Genomic DNA, 19,822 nt, shown 5'->3' with positions numbered 1-19,822 from the left:
ACACAGATGTTATATACAGGTTTTTCTCTAATGAATATAATAAAAAAAAAATTGAAGTAATACACATCGATGTTTCATCTGTGCTTGCTTGGTAGTTTCAGTCCTGGGCTGCAGTTCAAGCTTACTGCAAAACTCCCGTGAAGTCATGAGGAACCAAATCTGGCCCTGTACATCTTTGCCCTTCTTTCCTCGAAGCTAATTTTATTGATAAAGCAGCACAATCTGTACGTGAGCTTGGATGTTTATAGGGCACATAGACCTTTGCAAGGTGTGCATGCCTTGTATATATTGTTACCCTGAGTGTAACATACATTGTACTTAAGTAGCTTATACAGTGTGTGTGTACTTTCCAAAGAACCTTGTTCACAAGATTATCAGTGGCAGTCACGTCTTCATTTTTGCTGAGTTGAATGTTGTTGGCTGCAGTGAGAAGATCCAGTTAATATTCAAATATTGATCCAAGAGCTTACAAACAAGCCAGCATGTTGGATTCACGTAGAATCAGTTTTATTGCCAGGTAAGAAATTCATATTAATATAGTGAATACATATGTTTACAAATAAACATTCTTAAAAAAACAAACAAACATTTTTATTGTAGGAAGTATTATTAGTATCATAAACTCTGTAGTTAACAAGTATCAACACGGATTTACTTACAGAACATACAGTTACTAAAATATTTCCACATAAAATATGCTCAAGTTACGTGAAACCTCTGTGAATTGCAGTGCAGCTGTAAAGTGTTATCTAAAGCATATGGATTAACGGCAACATTCCATAAAGGGTTAAATTAAGTCAGCCAGTTGTGAAGGCAGTAGAGATTAAAAGAATAAAAGTAAGATAACAGAGAGTCTGGGTTGTGTGCAAAGTATTGTCCCCTGGGTTTTGTCCAATTCTGATAGTCTTAAAATAGATGATCATACAGTTTAGCAGCACACTTATGGAGAGATGCTGATGGTCTCAGAATACACATCAATCTCAACATAGCTTAGAAAAAATGATCTTTCCATTTACCTGCTTTTCACACTTGTAGCCCTCGCATCCTTTGGGCTAAAAAAAAATGCTGCCAGTCACTTCAGTACAGTAAGAAATGCCACTTCAGATTCTTCTTACAACATAACAGTTCTCACTCCTCCCTACATACCCTTCCACAACTTATCTCATGAAGAACTGTCAGCTACTGAGAATTCAGCTGTAGTAAGATAGCTAGTTAGGATTTGGGTCTGGGGGAAGGGCAGGAATTTAAGTGAAAAATCAAATGTGCTGCCTACCATCGCAATTCTGCTTACCTCATTGGGGATTTGCAGAAGCCTTACAGGCCTAGTGCTGTGAGGCTGCTACCAGGAACCAGAGTGTGGTTTTACTCATACAAACAAGGCATCCATCTCATCAGAGCCACAGCTGAGACTATGAATCCAGTTGTTTAGTTTAAGCCCAAACCTCTTTGATGTTTGAGGCTAGTCCAGTAGATTCTTCCATCAGATAGTCCACCAAGAGGGAATGCCACTATAGAAAGCCAAACCATAGAGACAGTATACCATATAACATTTAATTGAACTACAAAGAAAGAACTACCATGGCTAAAAGCAAATACAAATAAACTAGGAAAATGGAGGGGCCTAACTAAATAGTGCAACCACTGCTTGGAGATGTAGTCCAGTTTCACTTCAGGACAAACGGGGGGCTGAGCTGGGCAGAGCCCTTGTCATCCTTAGCAAAACATGAGGACATAGCATAAGGGGACAGAGGGGTCACTTGAAGAAACAAGACTGTCATTGAACAATAGTAATACAGTAAAGGCACCACCCACGCTTATTTTCAGTCTGAAGCAGTTGAAGATAGGCAAAACATTTAAATGAAGAAAAAGTCCTTACTGTCTTCGAAGTGAGAATTGTTACCATCTGCCTGAAAACAGGAGGACTGGAGGGAGTGTTTTGATGCCCTTATTCCCCCAGCAGCTGTCTGTGTCACATGAAGTGTCTCTTCTTTTGAAGGATCCCAAAAATTTCAAATCAAAGTAAAGTGAAACAAAAGCTTCTGCTGATTGTTATTATCCCTCAGAATTCTGTACTGTCAGCCGGAAAGGTCGCATGTGCTCTTAAATGTAACAGTCTTCATAAATTCCACATGAAAGTCTTTCTTACTGTATAAATATTTTTTGCACTTTCTATAGAATGGGAGGAAAGTATGATAATTGATGTTAGGGATTGTACCAAGATGTTTGGTCTTGGCTTTTCATGGGTCTAGTGATTGTTAATAGGTTTTATACAAAATTCCTCACTGAAATAATATATTACACTGTATGGTTTTCTCTTCTTCCTCTGTCTCAAGGCAGGTACATAGAGTAAATGTTTAAGCAGACATAAAATTTCTCCAGATTGTGCTACTTCTCATCATGGATTTTAATTTCAAGTAAAAAAAATTTAGTCACAAGGGTTTATGTTCCATTGTCAAATACAAATGGAGTTTATAATTCAACCTTCAGTGTGTATTGCTGAATGGTATTGACTCACTCTTCGGTCTAGTTAGCTGGATACCAAGAATGTCCATGTGTAGCTTCCTTCCTTCTTTCCTTCCTATCTTGCTTGCTTTCTTTTCATTCCCCTGTGTTGTTTTTTTGGTTTTTTTGGTTTTTTTTCTTTTTATGTTTTAAAATTTATTTTTTGCCTTTCAGTTGAGTATTTGTGTTGTGTGTTATATTTGTATGTGTTTTTTTTAAAGGACTTCTTTACAAAAAAAAAAAAAAGAAAAGAAAAAAGAAAGAAAAGAAAAGCTCAAACAGTTACTTCTGTCTTGCTGTTGGTTATGAAGTATGGCTGTGGGCCCAAATAATTCTGACTCCGGGTTGTCAGTGGGTCACTTAATGTTGGGTCTCCCATACTGTGTTTCCCCTTGTTTGTGTATGCTTGCCGTCTAAGAGACTGGTCATTCGGATCCCAGGTCTTGTAATGAGAATTGTAGCCTAATGGCTGTGTGTGGATCTTTGCCATTTTGGACTTCTGCCCATTCTGTTTGGTGAAGCCGCTGTCGATTGTGTATGCTCTGTCGTCCTCAATGCGCACTGGGTGGAGTGGCAGGCTCCCCTTGGCAGCCAGTTCTGCAAGATGTCGGCGTTTGGTGTAGAAGTCATCGTTGACTTTGTCAGCTGTTAGGATTTAAAGTGGGGAGGTAACAAAAAATCAGTTGGGCAGAAAACAATTGTTAAGCAATTTATGATAGATAATCTGTGGAGCAGATGCAATCTGCTCATCAGTAGTACATCAGTATAAGAAATCCCTGACACTCCCTAGCCCTAGTTTTCTCTCTGTAGCGTTTTCTCTCTGTAGTGGATATCGATAGCTAGGCTCGATGTGTGTCTGTTGTTCTTTAGCATGAGGCTGTCCCTGCTCAAATCACTCTGGTTATGCTGATATTCGTTACTGAGGGGACATGCCTTGTGGATCTTACTTCACATGCACTGCTTCTGCATAAAAGACACTTCTAGAAGAGTTTCTGTAATTCATTTTGAACAAGAGGGGAGTATAGACAGTCATATGCTGTTCTATTGATTACTCTGCTGCTCCTCTCAGAGCATATGAAGTTCAGGAATTGTTGAGAATTGTATGAGCTTTCTCTAAAATACAGGAATGTATTGGGGTATCCTGTTGCATCAGTGCACATCCATTAACTGTAAGGTGTGATGTGGGTGTTCAACCAGGCCAGTTGTATAAGGTGGATTACTTCTGTTGCATAATGCCTCAGGGCAAAATGTGGAACAGGGTCAGTTCTTCTAAATGACTGGAAGTATGCTTATGCTTTATGGGACTGCAGATACTTTGGGCTCCTGAAGATTAGGTTTTATACTGCAATTTCATAGACAATGAAAACCTTTGATTCCTGATTTAATTTTCTGGCCCTGTATCACTGTGATGCACAGCAATAGCCCTGCCAACAAATGCTGTTCTCAGGTTAGGATTTTGCTGTCTGTAATTTCCTGAACAGATATCTTTCAGTGCGTGCTTTTGCTCAGCTTTGGTTGTTGTTGCTGCTGGCATTTATTTGCCTTGCTGTGAAATATGAACCATACTCAGGAATTCAGGAAGCTAATGGCCCAGTGTGGCAGTCCAGCATCTCAGTTAAATTTTGAACTGAGTATCCTGGGCTTAAGGGGAATTTAATATCTTTCTTTTTTAAAGTGCTTTCTTGTATGTAAGAAACGTTTAATTATCTCCTTCAAAAGTGTGCCCCAGTGGCGCAGTGGTTAAGGATGCCGCCTTGCCACACTGGGGCCCGGAATTCAAATCCCCCCTGTGGCGCAACTGGTAGAAGTGCCGCTCTGCTACACAGAGGCTCGAATCCCAGGGGCTGGACTCGATGATCTCTGAGGTCCCTTCCAACCCGCACGAGACTATGATATGATGAAAAGTCTAGATTTTTAGTTAATACAGGGACAAATATATAGATGAACTAATACAGTGGTGTGTTAATCATCGGTCCTGTGCTTTGGGTATATGATATCAGCAGCTGAGATTTGATTTATGCTGCACCACAGCCAGCTCCCTTCATTTGCCTTGAAAGTTCTCAGATTTGTACATTTTTTTCTATACAGCTCAGTGCCATTTGCCCTCATAATGAGTAGAATTTTAATTCCCTGCACTTGATTTTGTGTATTGCCCCTCTTTCTCTCCCATCTGAGTATTCCTAAGAGGCTTCTCTGGCAGTAAAAATTATTTGTTTCTCTCTTTCTCTGGTCTGGATCCTAGTACTAGGTGGTGAAATACCCATGGGTACTGAACTAATCTTCAAGATCAGACTTTAGTTCTGTATCCTCCTTGTTCTGATATCTTAAGGGGAAGGAGTATTACCAGCAGCAGTTGCAGTTTGTCACCTGGTCACATTTTTTTTGTGTGTAATGACTATCTGACTGGGCTTTGATCTTAAATCCTTAGTTCTGTCATTAAAGAGGTTTTCCTCTTAGATGAACTGAAATTGCTCGTCTGTGCTGTAAAATTAGGCTTTGCATGCTTTACATATCTTCATCTGCCTCTTTTTTAATTAGTGAGTGAATGCTTTTATGTAGGATACAGGTGTCTACTATTTTAAACAACAGAACATGGATAATCATCTAGTTTAATTTTGGTACAAGATGTGCAATTGCAAAGAATTTTTTCCAGTTTTGATTTTGAATTGTCATATTTAATTAGTTAAAATTCACTGAATGCCACAAAACGTATAATATATCTGTTGAATAAAAACTGGAAGGAAAGGGAGTATGTATTACTGATTTCCCATTGGTGTTTCTGTTATCAAGCATTTATCCAGAAAAATAGTTGCAGGAAATTCACCATGAATATCCACACAACTGTTTATTTGTGTGAATGTTTACATCAAAGGCACAGAAATGCAGCAGGGTAGGGGTGCAGGCTTCTGTACCAAATGACTTAGACTTGTTCTGCATATGAAACATCATACTAGCTTATGTAGCTTAAATTCAGCCTAGTTAATTATGTCCAGCTCCTAATATAGATATATTTGTCTGTTTCATGTCTAAATTCATTTAGTTTGTGTGGAAAAAATAAAAATAATCTTATGTCATGTAACTAGAAAGTAAAATGTGATATTTATGCATTTAATTTTATCTTAGTTAAGCTGCAGCAATTTGTGTGACATAACCAGGATCTCCAGTGATCAGTTACAAGGTGAATAATGGTTTCTGTTTAGGAGAGCTGCTGTTCGTGCCTGTCCTAATCAGATAATGCTTTCCAGGCCTGAGAATTTAATATGTGTGCCTGGGAATTAAAGGCTGATAGTGAAAGCTGGGATTTTTATCTCATATTTTGACCTGTTTACATTTCACTTTCTTCCGCATGGACGTGCACACTTATACATAGGCATATATAGCAAAATCAGATTGCAGCAAAAAAACAAAACAACAAAAAAACCCATTGCTTACACCAAATTGCTAATTGTGCAAAAGGGCCTTGACAAGATTGAAGGAATGCTGATTTTTGTATACCGACTGGAATTATAAGTTCTACAATACTGCTGTGTAATGCCCCAATGTGCAGAAACAGTTTTGTTAATTCTAATTTTCAAACCAGGAAAATTTCAGATGTGTAAATATTGAGCATATTTATATAGCAATTATTTTATCAACAAAAACATATACTATTCTGATGACAACTACTTTAATAATCAACTGTGAATCTCAAGAGGTTCATTTCTCTTTTTAACTATCTCCTGTAAATATTCTGCGGACTTCAACCATGCAGAGATGTTTTGCAGTTCTAGGTTAGGTTTATTATGTGACTTTGAGTACATGACTCAACGTTCCTTTGCCTTGGCTTCACCACCTGTAAAATAAGTTGTTGATGCACTGGAGGAAGTAGTTGAATGTTGGGAAGATTAATTGCTATTTTCAGAGTGTATGGAGATTTCAGATGAAAGGCCACTGTAGAAGTGCCTTTTGCATTGGTTTCTGTAGATAAATCATGAAAATAGGATTTGAAGATATCACTGTCATGTTTGCCATAGGAATAAAGAATTAGAATTGCAAAATCGCCAAATGAACAGTGATGAAATGGGGATTCTAATTCTGAGCATTATCCTTAGCGTTACCTCTTTCCAGTCCTGGCAGTTGATTATACAGATGTTCTCTGTTTTAATATTTCCGTAGGATTTTTACTCCCTTAAGGTAACACAGACACAAGTTTAGTTACTGTTGTAAATCTTCATCTTGAAAAAAAAGTTGAAATGTGAAAGTTTTCCAACCCAAAATGCATTTTAAAGGATGTACCTGGGAGGGGGAAAAATGTGCCTTTTGCTCCTGCTGTGCGGGAAATAAATAACCAATAAAATATAGAAACAGCATAAGGATCAGGAGCAGGACTCCTTCCTCCCAGCTGAGTGCCCTGTTAGGTTAAAGAGATATTTTCCTTTGTCTTTCTAAACTGATACATCTTGAATTTTCTTCTGCTTCAAAACCACAAATTCTTTCAGATGTAAATCTGTGTGGGGACCTTACTAGGCTGCTCCTTGCTGGATAGGGTAAATCTCACTGAGTTGTAACAGTTGGACAACTATGAGTCATCTGCAAGGTGGATCACACCATGGCTGACTTCAGTGTAAATGTAGTGATGTCCTGAAAGAAGTGGCTACGGCTCTGTGCTTCAGCATGATCTTGACTATTTCAGTATTGATGTTAGTTCTCAGATTGGGAACCTGCTGATGCTGACCTCTACCTTAGTCTTCACATTCATTTTGCTTTAGAAAGGAGATGGCTACTGAGCTGCTTGTGGTAGGGAAGTCTTGTGAATGCCTAGGCTTTATTCACAGAAATTCTCCTATCAAAAGTGAGACCAGAAAGAAGTAGGTTTTTGATGGTAATTTTATAATTCAGGTTTCACTATTCTGCCTAAGTTTGTCAAGAAGAGTCAGGCTTTGTTCTTCCTCTGATGATCAGTCGTAACCAATCTTGAAAGTTTCACATATTTCTTTGTAATCCATAGTTATATAATGGAAGTATATAAACCAGTGAGTTGCTTATTCCCTAAATAATACAAATGAAAATCTTGTTGCTGTGATAGGGCCAGGGTTTCCCAGAATGATTATCTGAATGTACGTGATCTGTGCTGAGAGGTGGCCCTAGTGCTGTGTAATGTTATTCTGCATCCCATGTTAATTACTCATGGAGGTGGCCCTGTAAGCACTTGCATTGTGAAGAATTGTGTGAAACATGCATTAGTATGATGTGTTTTCTCTTTCTTGTAAAACATGGCAATTACAAGCACTTCTCTGTGGGAAGTAAAGCTGAATAAGGATGTTTTAAGTAATTCTGAAGCAGTATTTTTTACTCTTTTCCTCATCTGTCATCTCTGTTGATCTCAGAATCCTTGGACCACATCTTTATAGTTATAGTAGGGGGCATTGTAGAATTCCGAAAGATAATTATGTTCTATAGCTTTTCTGAAAGTGGGCACCTAGGTATGGAAAGAAAGCTCTGAAGTCGGAGAGGGGAAGTCTGCATAGAGGTGAGCCCTTGCAGAAGCACAAAAGACGCTGAGGAGAAAAAAATAAGTTCCGGTGAGAGCTTGTAGTCAGCCAGAAAACACAAACAGATCTCTGTTTCTCAACACAGGTTTCAGAGAGTTGTTTGCTATCTGACCATATTTCAATAACTGCTTTGTGAAACACAGGGCTTTATTCTGGCTACAGAGAAACTGTATTTCAAATTTATGGCTGGTGATAATTCAAGCAAGCAAATGACAGCAATGAAATGACTACAGTGTTCCTGCAGTTAACAGCTAAAATACACTAACTGCCTTTTTGTAGATGTGCAGCAGTAAAAGCTATCTGTATGTAACATTTAACAGTTTATAACAAGATTTTGCTTCTACAGCCATGACTTTGCTTCACTTTTAGAGTAGCAACCTGAAGCTCTTGGAACTTCACATTCTTCTCTCTAAGTAATGAAACAGAAAACTCCACAAAAGACGAAAAGATAGTGAGTCCTGGTTGGAAGACACGAGAATTTTGCCCAGGGAAATGCCAGCATGCTGCCTTTGGCATTGCAGTTATTGTTCCTGTCTAAATGTGTGATTGCTTCTTCATTTCTTTTCTAAGCTGGCATCTAAAACAATATGATCAAAGCTATGAAACAACTCTTTGTGAGACTTTTAGCAGAAGTTCATGTGAAAAACAAAGACGTGGCATTTCTGTGTTAGCTGAAGTTTGTTTCTTGCGTGAGGGAAAAGCTCATGTGAACTGTACTCAGGTAAGAGTTTGATCTAATGTGTTAACTGAAAAGTATATCCACCAAGTAAGTCAATTAACTGTGTACTTTTTGAATGAGAGTGTTCAATGGGAGTGACAGTGTAGACGCTGCAGGTAGACATAATCGTGTTCTTGTCATTATGACGTGGAAGATCTGTGCATCTCATTGTGGCCAAGAGGAAGGAACATAGCTATGCCATGGCTGGTCATAAGCTGTTCTCTCATGGGTACTGCAGTGGCTATATATAAGATGGAACAGTTTTAAATGCCACTGAATTCTAAGGAAGGGCAAAAGTCATTTGAAATGATTTTTATGTCTTTCCCTCCCTGTTCTTCTGTTGAGCTCTGAGAACACAGAAGTAGGCCTGTAGGATGCAATGCATTGATTTCTGTCCTAATACTTTCCTTTCTTTCCCTCAGAATATCTACCCCTGGTTTGGCTTTATTTAAGAAGTCCTGAGAAGAATGATACTATTTTCTATCTGTAGATTATTTCTCTTTATTTTTATTCCCTAACGGTAGAGGTGAGGGAAAGCACATAATGCTTAGAACTGCCATTAAATTAATTACAGTTTTGGTAGAACCTACTTTCTGTGGCTCAGTATTGTTCCTCTCTTAGCTCCCTTGCCTCTTTTGTCTATTTACTTGTTCCTCATAGTGATCTGGAGAGAGGCCAAGCACAAAAAGGCTTAGCATGTCAACCTTTTCTTCTGCAAACATTGCTGGAAATGAGCTTGTCCATCTCCAGACGCAAGGCTGCATTTGTTTTCCTGTTGAAATGAAGTTCAACTTTCATGATATATGAGATATTATGTTATGTATGAGACAGTATGAAACATAAATATGTAGGCCCCAAAATTACTTCTATCAGTAACTTTTATGACAGATTATGAAAGGCTGAAGAGGCCAAGAGTATTTCTGGGTTTTGAAATGCACTAGGAATGGTTTAGAATAGGAATATAATTAGATTTGGTAAGTAGAGCCTCCAGTCTCAGCAGTGTTCTTTTTATTGACTGCAGGCAGTGAAGGCTACTGCCTGGCTGGGAAAGCTGAGGCAGAATTCGATTGACTCCTCAGGCACCAGACATCCTGTGTGGAACCTCATGTACAGAGTTTTTATTCCCTGGAACACAAGAGTAGCTTATGTGCATGAGCAGAATCCCCTTTCTTCTGACAGTGCGCCCAGCAGCACTGCACTGCTGAGGCTATTTTTATTTTTTGTTTCTCTTTTTACAAACATTTATTTACTCTGTAAGATTAAGCAGGTTGCTCTCTGGACCTGTAAAACAACTTTTCCAATTGGACTTTGCATATGTGGCTGCATCAGTTTACATGCTATTTAATTGCGGTATTTGTAGTTCAGTTTTGCAGAGTGCTGCAGTGATACCGTGTTTTGCTTTTGATCAAAATATTTCAGGCACTCGCACACATTTTACCTAATGTAGAAACCAGTGCAATGCAGAATACTTCTATCTTACCAGTGTAAGAAAAACAAAGCCTTTCTGAATTACTGGAATCAATAGATTGTGTCAGGTTGGAAACAAATGGTGGCTGCATCATGTTAAATTTATGCTAGAAATGCAGGTGTCTTCAGGAGACCAGAAATCTGTTGCATGCAGACAGACGAAGCCCTGTAGTGACTTAGGATTTAAATTGGAGCACCAAAAATTTTAAGTTGTGTTCTCAGTATCATTCAGTGAATTACAAACTTGAGAAGAAATACAACTGCCAGTTCTATGCTTAAAGCAGTAGATGAGGTTGTAGACGAAGTCTAAGAGAATTAAGTATTTAAACCTCTGAGCTTTACTTTGAAAATACAAGCCAGTGACCTGTAACTGTAAATCTGAGTTCTCATTATTTTTTCCTAGAGGTCACTAAGCTCATGTTCTTTTATAACATCTGCAGTGACACGTAAATACAAAAAGTTCTACTGTGAACTGCTCATTTCATTTTATCTCAGTTAGGCGTATTTGTCCATCTGAGTTTTACTGGAAACTTTATATGTGGTCAGAATTCTTGCCTTTTGAAAAAGGAACTCTCTAAGAAGTCATGATGTCATGCTTAACTTCTGAATAAAGCGTGACTGCAGCATAAACTCATTATCATAAAGGAGAGTTTGGGATGCTTTCTAAAAATGCTGTCCAAAGCCGAAGAGGTTAACACTCAGGAGATTTGTTTAAAAGGCTTCTTCCACTTCTTCAGTCATCTTGCTTGCTTTTTTACTGAGTAACTTTTAATGCCCCTCAAGTAAATCAATTAGGATAAGTCTGATTATGTCAGAAGTTTGCAGCAGTGCCTTTATACAGCAACTGTAATATGAAATTGCTTATAATTAGTGAGGATCTTCTGTTTGTTTAAGGGTAGGGCCACCTGACTGTTCCAGGAGCTCTGCTTTGCCGTACATTTCAGGAAAACAATGCAGTCAATGCAGGCTGTACTATTGCAGTGCAGTAATTGAGGCAGTCCACACACAGCTTTGCTTCTGGGAGTGGTCTGCAAAGCAGGTGGGCATTCTTGAAGGCCGCCAACTGTGTGTTATGTGGGTCACATCACAAAGCGGTTCACGGTGTTCTGCTGCATGATTCAGTGTCTAAAAATGCATGTTTGTTTTTCTTTAAGGTGTCAATTCATCTTTTTTAATAGTGATGGAAAGAGCTGCTGTATTCCTGTCCACATTTATTTGTGATAGCTGTTCTTAGCAAGTGTCTGATTTCTTTTTTCCACATCAGTCTTAGCAGTTCTGTGCACTGAATTTCATTTTTATTTCTTTTTAGTATGCTGCTGATTATAACTCTTCATCGGGAGTCTGAATCAGCTGCACATACTCCTAGTTGTGATGTAGAAAGCTGCATGAGGGTACAGAAACCCTGTTTGTGTCTCAGAGTATGTAATTAATATGTGGGTTTGGTGCTGAACTAAAACTGTGTTTTTCTGTCTTTTAGTTGGCAGCGTACCAGATTTACACTGTTATTACTAACTACAGGATGAGGCGTGAAGGCTCTTTGAATTGCAGTGGTTAAGTGAAAAACTCCCAGTAATGTAATTTTTTGCCAGAGTTACTTCAATTTAATTTTTTTAAGTATTATAAATTTTAAAGAGTTTTCAGCAATCGTTCTGGATTGAAGTCAATTTAAAAAAAAAAAAAAAAAAAGGCATGGTATAAGTTGTTTCAATAGAAAATGTTACCTTTTTTATTATTTTTGCTAGAAGGAATTCTTTTCAGGTGTGGAATATTAAGCAGTAGCAAAAAACTGTGAAGTAATTCCATAGCTGCACCTGCACACATTCATTTCTGTTTTTCCTCCTCCCTTTCTTCTCTCCTTCCTTTCAGTCTGTGTGGAACTTTTGTTACGAAAGTTTAGTGAATAATTGCCAGTGGTGTCCAGAACTTTTTGTAAAGCAGAGATGTGTGGCAGAGTGAAAAGAAATAGGGTTCACTAGCAATTGCAGTGAATGCTAGCAAGACTTGCAGTTTCATAGGCTTTTCACATAGCTTGAGCAAACCCAAAGGCAAAGCCTGTTCTGAGCAAAACCTGAGGTGTCTTCACACAGGGCAAAAACATGTGTGGCTGAGAGTCAAGAAAAAATGAGCAATGAAGCTCTCTTCCCTGAGAATTTAATACTGCACACACACAAGGCTTCTGCGTACTTGTAAGAGGCCATGCTTTTTACACTATTGCCTCAAAAGTCTGCTGAAATGGACAAGTTCAGGCAAGTCCTGACCAAGGTTCCAGAAATCCCTTTGTAAGGGCAAGCCCTTGGCAGGGGATGAGAAATCCTTTGTCTGAGGGACAAGTCCGGGGGCAACGAGAGAGAGAGAGATAAGATGCTGATTAATGGCCCTAAAGTGGTCTTTTTGTGTGGGCCTATCTCAAGGAAGATGGCCATCTCCGAGGAATTCACATGACTCTGACCCAAGCCTTCCAGAAATGTCACGAAGGCTGGGAAGAAGTAGGATAAAAAGGGCACAGACAAACCCCGAATTTAGGTTTTCTGACACCAGATGCCTCACTACGGAAACAAGGAGGTTTTCTCTCATCAGATGCCTCTCTACGTGAATGCCTGCATGCTGAAGATGCCTGTATGCTGAAGAACCTTTTAGGTATCCGACCTCAGATTCCTCCATCGTCGTCCTACTGCTGCCAACTGTTTCTCCTGGGCTTGCTGCTCTAGACTCTGCTTCTTGAGACCTCGCTACTCTGACTGCCTGCTCTGCGCTGCACCAGTCTGCTGCTTGCGGCCTGCCACTCTGCTGCTGCTCTCCTCTACGCTTATTTTGCCCTGGACCAACGTAACAACGTGCTACGGGACGCTGCTGCATCCAGGAGGTGACTATCCCTGCTTTAATGTAATTCTTGCTCTTTTCTACCTTTTCTATTGCCCACTTTCCTGTCCCCATCACCCTAATTTTGATATTCGCCGCTCTCCCTTCCCCATCCCCTCAGTTGTCTATCATTTCTAATAAACTGGTCGGATCAACATTTGAATGTTTTTCTTCTTAATCTCACGCTGGGCATAACATATAAAAGAACCTTGCCTCACTCCTAAATTGGAGCGAGACAGTACTGGAGTGTTCAGCTCCTGTCTGTACCTTTTTTTCCAGGAGTTATAAGCAGCTGTTGCTTTAGAAATGAGGAACAGCTGCATGGAACTGCAGTTTGACCTCCTGCACTACAGTTGGTCCCTTGCAGGGAGAGCACCTTGCAGAGCATAGACAGCTTTGCAAAATTTTCAATATAAAAATTACCAATTGCACTTAATTTTATGTTTAGTGTGTGACAAACTGATATTTGGGGGGGTTTATTCATGCTGTAGTAGCCTAGTTAATAGAGCAGAGAGATTATTCTTGTTTTCAGCTTCTCTTCCTCTTGTCCTTCCTCAAATAAAGTGGCAGGGGAAGAACTTGTGGAGAAATGAACTGTGCACATTACAAATCATGTTACTGTGCTTCTTCCTCCTGTGCCTCCAGCCCTTTGTTATTACTGTGTGAATGTGTAAGAGTAAAGCAGTGATCTCTGTGGCTTTTATCTATGTGATTTCTTTATTAAGCACATTTACTGTCTTTAGAACATCCTATGCAGAACCAAAATAGCAGACAGATAACTGGTGCTATTTATATTTCATTTTTAATAAAAGCTTCATTTCTGTCAGTTGCCTGCTAGTCTCAGCTGGTATCTGTGTGTAATTCTGAAGAACACGACATGACTGCCATTGACATACATCCGTGTACAAAGCAGAAGTGTGTTAAATTTTCTCTTGCTTGAGTTCTTGAATTTATTGAATTGGAATGAATAGTAATAGTAATAATTCTGTACTTAGTATGCAACAAAGTAGTCCTCACAACTTCTTGTAGTTACCAAGCAGAATCTGTACAGATGTCCTTGTAAAAAATATTGTAAAGGCAGCAATCACAACTTTGTGAAGATTATAGCCTATTTGAACAATGTCAACATGAAAGACTGTTCAGTGAATAAAAGTGGCTTTCAAGAGCCTCTTAGATAAACAAGCTTTTAATTTAATTAAAGGAAATTCTCTTTGAGATTTTCCCAGAATTCAGCTAATGCTGACTCTAAGATTGTTTAAATCCAACTGCCATGCACTGAGCGTAGAACACCTTCCACTCCAGGCATTTTTAAAACAATAATGATGAGGAGATTTTGGGAGTCCCTGATAATTGTTTGAAAAACCATCTGTGAGTGGGTCTGGAGTTTGGTTCTAATCATTTGGCAACTGGGAACCAGCATTTGAGTGGCTCTTTGTGAGCAAGTCTTTGAAAAACATTATCTTAAATGACCCAGGCTTTGCACAGCTGGCAGTATGGGAGTATTGAGAACAGCCAATACACCTTGGGACTGGGACTGTGAAAGTCACACATCAGATTAAATCTAGATGACTGCTGGGATTCCACAGTATTGCAGTTTATCTGCAAGTACTGGATTAGTATTCTTTATGAGCAACCTCTGCTCTTAGCTAACCACTGTAATAATAGGTTTGTGTTGCAGAACGACAAGAATGTTCACGTGTCCATATACCTATACAGCAAAGTAAAACAATTATTGAGAAGGATGTTTAAGAAGGATTGTAATTGAAATGGCTTGACATTCATAGACTTAGTCTTCGCTTGAGCTGAGCTCTGATTTTTATTGGTTTGCTTTTATATAGTGATATAACCTGAGTGTAAGGTTTCACTTCACTCTCTCTCATCACATAATGTGTAAAAAATTTAATGTAAGTAGATCTGAGTAAGCCACGATTGATTTAGATTTACTCGTTTCCTTCCTGTGGCCATTAGTGGTCACAGTAGATGGAAATAAAGCTGGTTATTTTTACATTGTTGACTATGAAGACTGCAGTCTTCACAGAAAACTTAGAAGCCAGCAAAAGGCATTAAAAAAGCGAAGTGACTAACATTGTCAGATAGGTCAGCTGTCCTGACCATACTTATATACGTCCTAAAAAGTAGGTGAAAAAACAAAAAAACAGTGGGGTTTTTTTGTTTGTTTCAAGTTAGTCAGCTCTCATAAAATAGGGATCTTAAAATTCAATTAGTTTTCAGAAGATCAACCTATTTTTAGTGGAGGAGTTTGAACTCTCCCTGATATGTAACTACAAGCAGATTGTAGAGTGGTGTTTATAATCTGAAGCTTTTTTTACTTTATTGATGAGGGTTTAATGTCCAGTGTTTCAGAATATATGCTAGTAACAAGAAAAAGAAAAGACTTTCTCCATTCTAGAGGACATGGGGGGAGAATGTACCTGCTTCAAGAAAAGGATTTGCTTCAAGTTGAAGACACAGCAGAATTGCCCAGTCTGGTAGATTTTATGGCAGACTATTGTTTCTATAAGGGAAAATATGTCATCAGTGCAGTTGATCTTGTTCAAGTTACTGAGGGTTTGCTTAAACTATGTATTTATTTTAATTAAAATATGGCTATCTCACTGGAAGTAAAAGTGAGTGTACTAATAGGAAATAGATAAATACTTTGATCTAGAATCCCCAAGTATGGTTGGTGTTGGTTTTTGTTCTTTTGTTGTTTATTGGTTTGTTTTTTTACATTGTGTCAGAGTGCTTATGGTTATTAGAAGCCAGAAGAGAAAGGAAAATGGATCATTTAGTAGAAGCAAAAAAAAGTCTGTATGTGGTGGTCTGTATATGAAGTTTGGGAGCATCTCAGCAGAAGGACACGGGTGGAACAGCTCACTCTTCATTGACACTCACCTGTCATCTAGCTGGGAAATGGGAAGGGTGAGCAGTGCTAGCAGACAGGCAGTGAAGTGAGGCTTACTATTGGCTGCTGCTTTTTAAGGAGAAGCAAGGATTGAAGAATGGAAGATTTCCTTAGCATATGAATACCTAAAGCTTCTCCAACTACATTTTGTTAAGCAAATAAAATAATAGAGGATAGATGTCAGACTTTTATGTCATACTTCCTTGAGATAGTTCTAGTTTGGAATCAGGCAGATTGTTTAGTCTAGCATAATGTGTGACACCAGAAATAACTCATTAACCCTCTAGATATGACAAACGATGCATTAATATGTACTTCTCTGTTTTAGAGATGTTAAATCCAGAGAGCTCCTTCCATGTCTCAGATTTTTAAGCCATTTTTGTACATTATTAGTAGCATTTCCTTTTTAAACCTTCCAAAGGAACATGAGTATTCACCTGTCAGTGAAACAATCTGTTAGGTAATAGGGAAAGTAAAGTAGCACAAACATGCTGTCCAACCATTCTGTAACTCTGCTTTTTCTAAAAATCATCCACATCAGATTCTGTCAATCTGTCAATCCCTGTCACCTCTTACCATTTTCCCAGTTACTGTATTTCTTTCCAGCTCTCCCTGTCTTTCTATAAAGGCCCCTAAAACAGCAGAACAAACTGTATAGAACAGTTCAGAACCTCTTCTTCTAGTGAGATGACTATCAGCTTCTGATGGGGCAGCTGTGAAGTCATGTCTGTTCTCATAAGATATCATGTGTCTGCACAGAGTTACAGTCATCTTGATAGAAATTAAAGGTTGGAAGCTTCAGAAGGAATCACCTTATTTCCCTCTACACAGGGGGATGGTTTAAAGACAGCACCTTAAATTTAAACTTAAGACGATCTCCTTTGTATGCGCAGATGTAAAGAGCAAACTGGACAATTTTCTGACATTCTTCACCTTTCTGAGGAAGCTGTTGGCTTGTGCTTGTAGTCACAATACTATCTACAATAGCAGCAGTGACCCAAACAGCATGTATTTACTCTTTTGGTATCATACTTGTAGAATCTCACTTCAGAGTTTTACAGCTGCAAGCAGAGCTAGAGCACTATCTAATGTTTCCCTTTGGGATCAGAGAACTGTGGAGCTTCAAAAAATGCTAGGAGCTGTATGCTCTGATATGTGATGGCGAGACTGCTCCTAATTATATTCTCTTTCAGTTTCACTGTATCCAATCAGTTGCATCTGATTTAATCCCACAGCGGACTATAGTTCCCATCATCACTGATGGTTTTATCAGTTTGAATTTCAGGTAGGAATTCTGTCCATTGCATTTTCTTTGGCAAAAATTTAAACTGATTATCTTCTTTTAAGTTATGCTTGGTCAGTTCCTCAGGTTTGTGTATGCATGTGTGGGGAAAGAGGGAGGAAAAAGGAAGCTTATAAAAGAAATAAAAAGTCATACTAAGTTACAGAAAAATTTATTTTCTCAATTTTTATGTGCATCACTCTAGCAACCAAGTGATCCCAGCCCTGCGCAGCTTAAAATGTTGGATTTGGGGTATTATTTTTGCAGGAGACTGTAAAGCAATTGAATCACTCTGTACTCTGTGAAACTTGGGAAAGCAGATTAACTATTAGTGATCCTGGCTGTGTGACTGAGCAAGTGTGATTAATACCATGAGATAGCAAGGCCAGTTTGAGATCTAAGAAGCTGTTACTAAGCTACCAAGTGGATTCCAGCTCTTACAGCTTATCAGAGTGGAACTTGAGGTTGAACTGTACGTGCTTCCTGAATGAATATCCAAATGAGGTCTATATTAATTCTGTGATGAGTTGTATGTCCTGGGATTTGAATTTCATGGGGGTGTTCGTAGACAAGATCTCCATCCACTTGTAACATCAGGCATGTCAGGAAAGCTTAAGTGAGTAATAACCATTTAAGCATAGAGTAAAAACATGGTTAATGAACTGGAAATAAGAATAATTTGTGCAGGGAAGAAAAAAAAACCAAAACACTTTTGGCAGCTGTAAAATAAATAGTCAAATACTGCAATGCATTGAAGGAAACCATAATTATGTCATCTCAGGTGACCTAAATATTGAAATGTCCAAACACGGAGTATTGCCACACAGCATTGAGTGACCACTTCTGATGGAACTACTCTTAAGTAAGAACTTGCTAACCCTTCTCCCTTAGATACAATCTCTGACATTCCTCTATGTGAGAAATTGAGCACAAGTGTAAAAAAGATTCTCTAGCTGAAAAACGCACAGCTCATGGATTAACAGAGTGAGTACAACAGCAAACCAGACAGGTACGCTAGGGATGCAGGGAGGTGGATCTCTTATCTGTTCTTTCAGGAAATGCGTGTTGCTATGTCTCATGTACAAGGGCTCTCTGCCTTCTACTGATTGCTCCCTGGTGGTGTATGTGTTAAGGAAGAAGGAGTGAGAAGTTCTGCTACAGAGAGGAAATAAATAAATCTCGAATCGCTGTTACCTTGTTGTTCTTAAAACACTCACTTGAGAATATCAAATAGGCACAGAATGCCCTCCTTTTATTCTGAGATATAAATGCTAGCAGATGGTAAGAGGAGAAGGTAAATTTGATCACTAGTTGCTGGTCAGTACTTAAGGAATTCTGGAAGCTGCAACAAGTAAATTCATAACTGGAACTGAATAAAATATTCTCTTGAGAGTGTAAGGATTTGGGTGTGCAGTTTGAAGTGGTTCACATAAAAGTATTTTACTTCTTGAATAAAAAACATTCATATTGACCTTTTCAGCTCTCTTTTCCTTGTTGTGCTGAATCAGCTGCTCTGCAATGTGCACATTGTGTTGCACCCTGCTAAGCAGTAAGATTTGGAGTATGGGATGTAGCTTATAAATAGTTTCTTAGGAGTCAGTTTGGCCTCACCTCCAAGGTATTGGTTACTCTCCTTTCTTTAACACAATGCAAATTAATACCAGTGGCACTGTTGTCTCTTGTTTTCAGGAACATTTGAGCTTTAGATACTGAGTTTGATGCTGGTCCTGAACGGGATCCAGAACCAAGAGTACTCTGATGTATTATTTTCTATGACCTCAATTTTCGCAGCAGCCATTCACCAAAGATAAGTGGCTCACTTCAGAAATTATACAGCCACATCTGTAGTTCTGAAGAAAGCAACTGTTAATTTAATGCTGCCTCTGTTAAAACATCACTTTTTCAGTTATCTAAACTTCATACTACTTGTGGCCACATTATGATAGGTGATATTAATATAGTACAACTTCAGTTACTAGAAGCCGATAGGAATGCTTCCTTTGCCACCTACCTCCTCCTTAGAAAAGATAATTAAGCATGCTGAACTATAACTGGGATTGTGCAGATTGAGAGGCACTTAATGAATATGATTTTCCTCAAATGGAGAGATACACAACGTATCTTTTATTAAATTTCTGTTGTGGCAACTGAATGTTCCCTCTAGCCGCTATCTATAAATGTAAAGGGAGGTAGACTACACAGGCTCATTAACCTACTACCTGATTCAGTAAGTCTGACTCTAAATGGCAATATGTGAAAGATGTCATGGCCCTGTGACATGAATACTAGGCTGCGGTGAACTCTATATTCATTTGTTGAAAAGCTGAGTTGTGGTCAGGTTAAATTTATAGTAGTGAGCCTGATGTGAGCCAGTTACTGTTTTCTCTCACAGGTCTCATAGAACTAGAATAAATTCTGCAATGTGTTGTGCATTCAGCTTGGTGTCTGAATGGTCCCAAGCCCTAGCCTGGCTGGGATGTTGGGAAAACTGCTTGGTGATCTTGAGAAGTGCTCCTGAGGTGAATCTGGAAGCCATCCTGACCTTGAAAGTCTGGGAG

General features: G+C 38.8%; 1 protein-coding gene across 2 annotated transcripts in view; it reads right to left on the bottom strand.

Annotated features, from left to right (window-relative positions):
• Positions 1-490: 490 nt before the first annotated feature.
• The window catches only part of SHISA9 (shisa family member 9), a 170,733-nt gene continuing 151,401 nt past the window's right edge, over positions 491-19,822 (bottom strand). For both annotated transcript variants that reach the window (XM_015876445.2, XM_015876446.2), the window contains one exon: positions 491-3,147. In XM_015876445.2, the coding sequence (XP_015731931.1) occupies positions 2,777-3,147 (371 nt within the window). In that variant the 3' untranslated portion in view covers positions 491-2,776. The remainder of the gene's footprint in view (positions 3,148-19,822) is intronic.

Source organism: Coturnix japonica, chromosome 14 (genome assembly GCF_001577835.2).
Source record: "Coturnix japonica isolate 7356 chromosome 14, Coturnix japonica 2.1, whole genome shotgun sequence".
NCBI classification, from domain to species: domain Eukaryota; kingdom Metazoa; phylum Chordata; class Aves; order Galliformes; family Phasianidae; genus Coturnix; species Coturnix japonica.
Note: the sequence above shows the minus strand (reverse complement) of the source record. Positions and strands in the feature narration are given on the sequence as shown.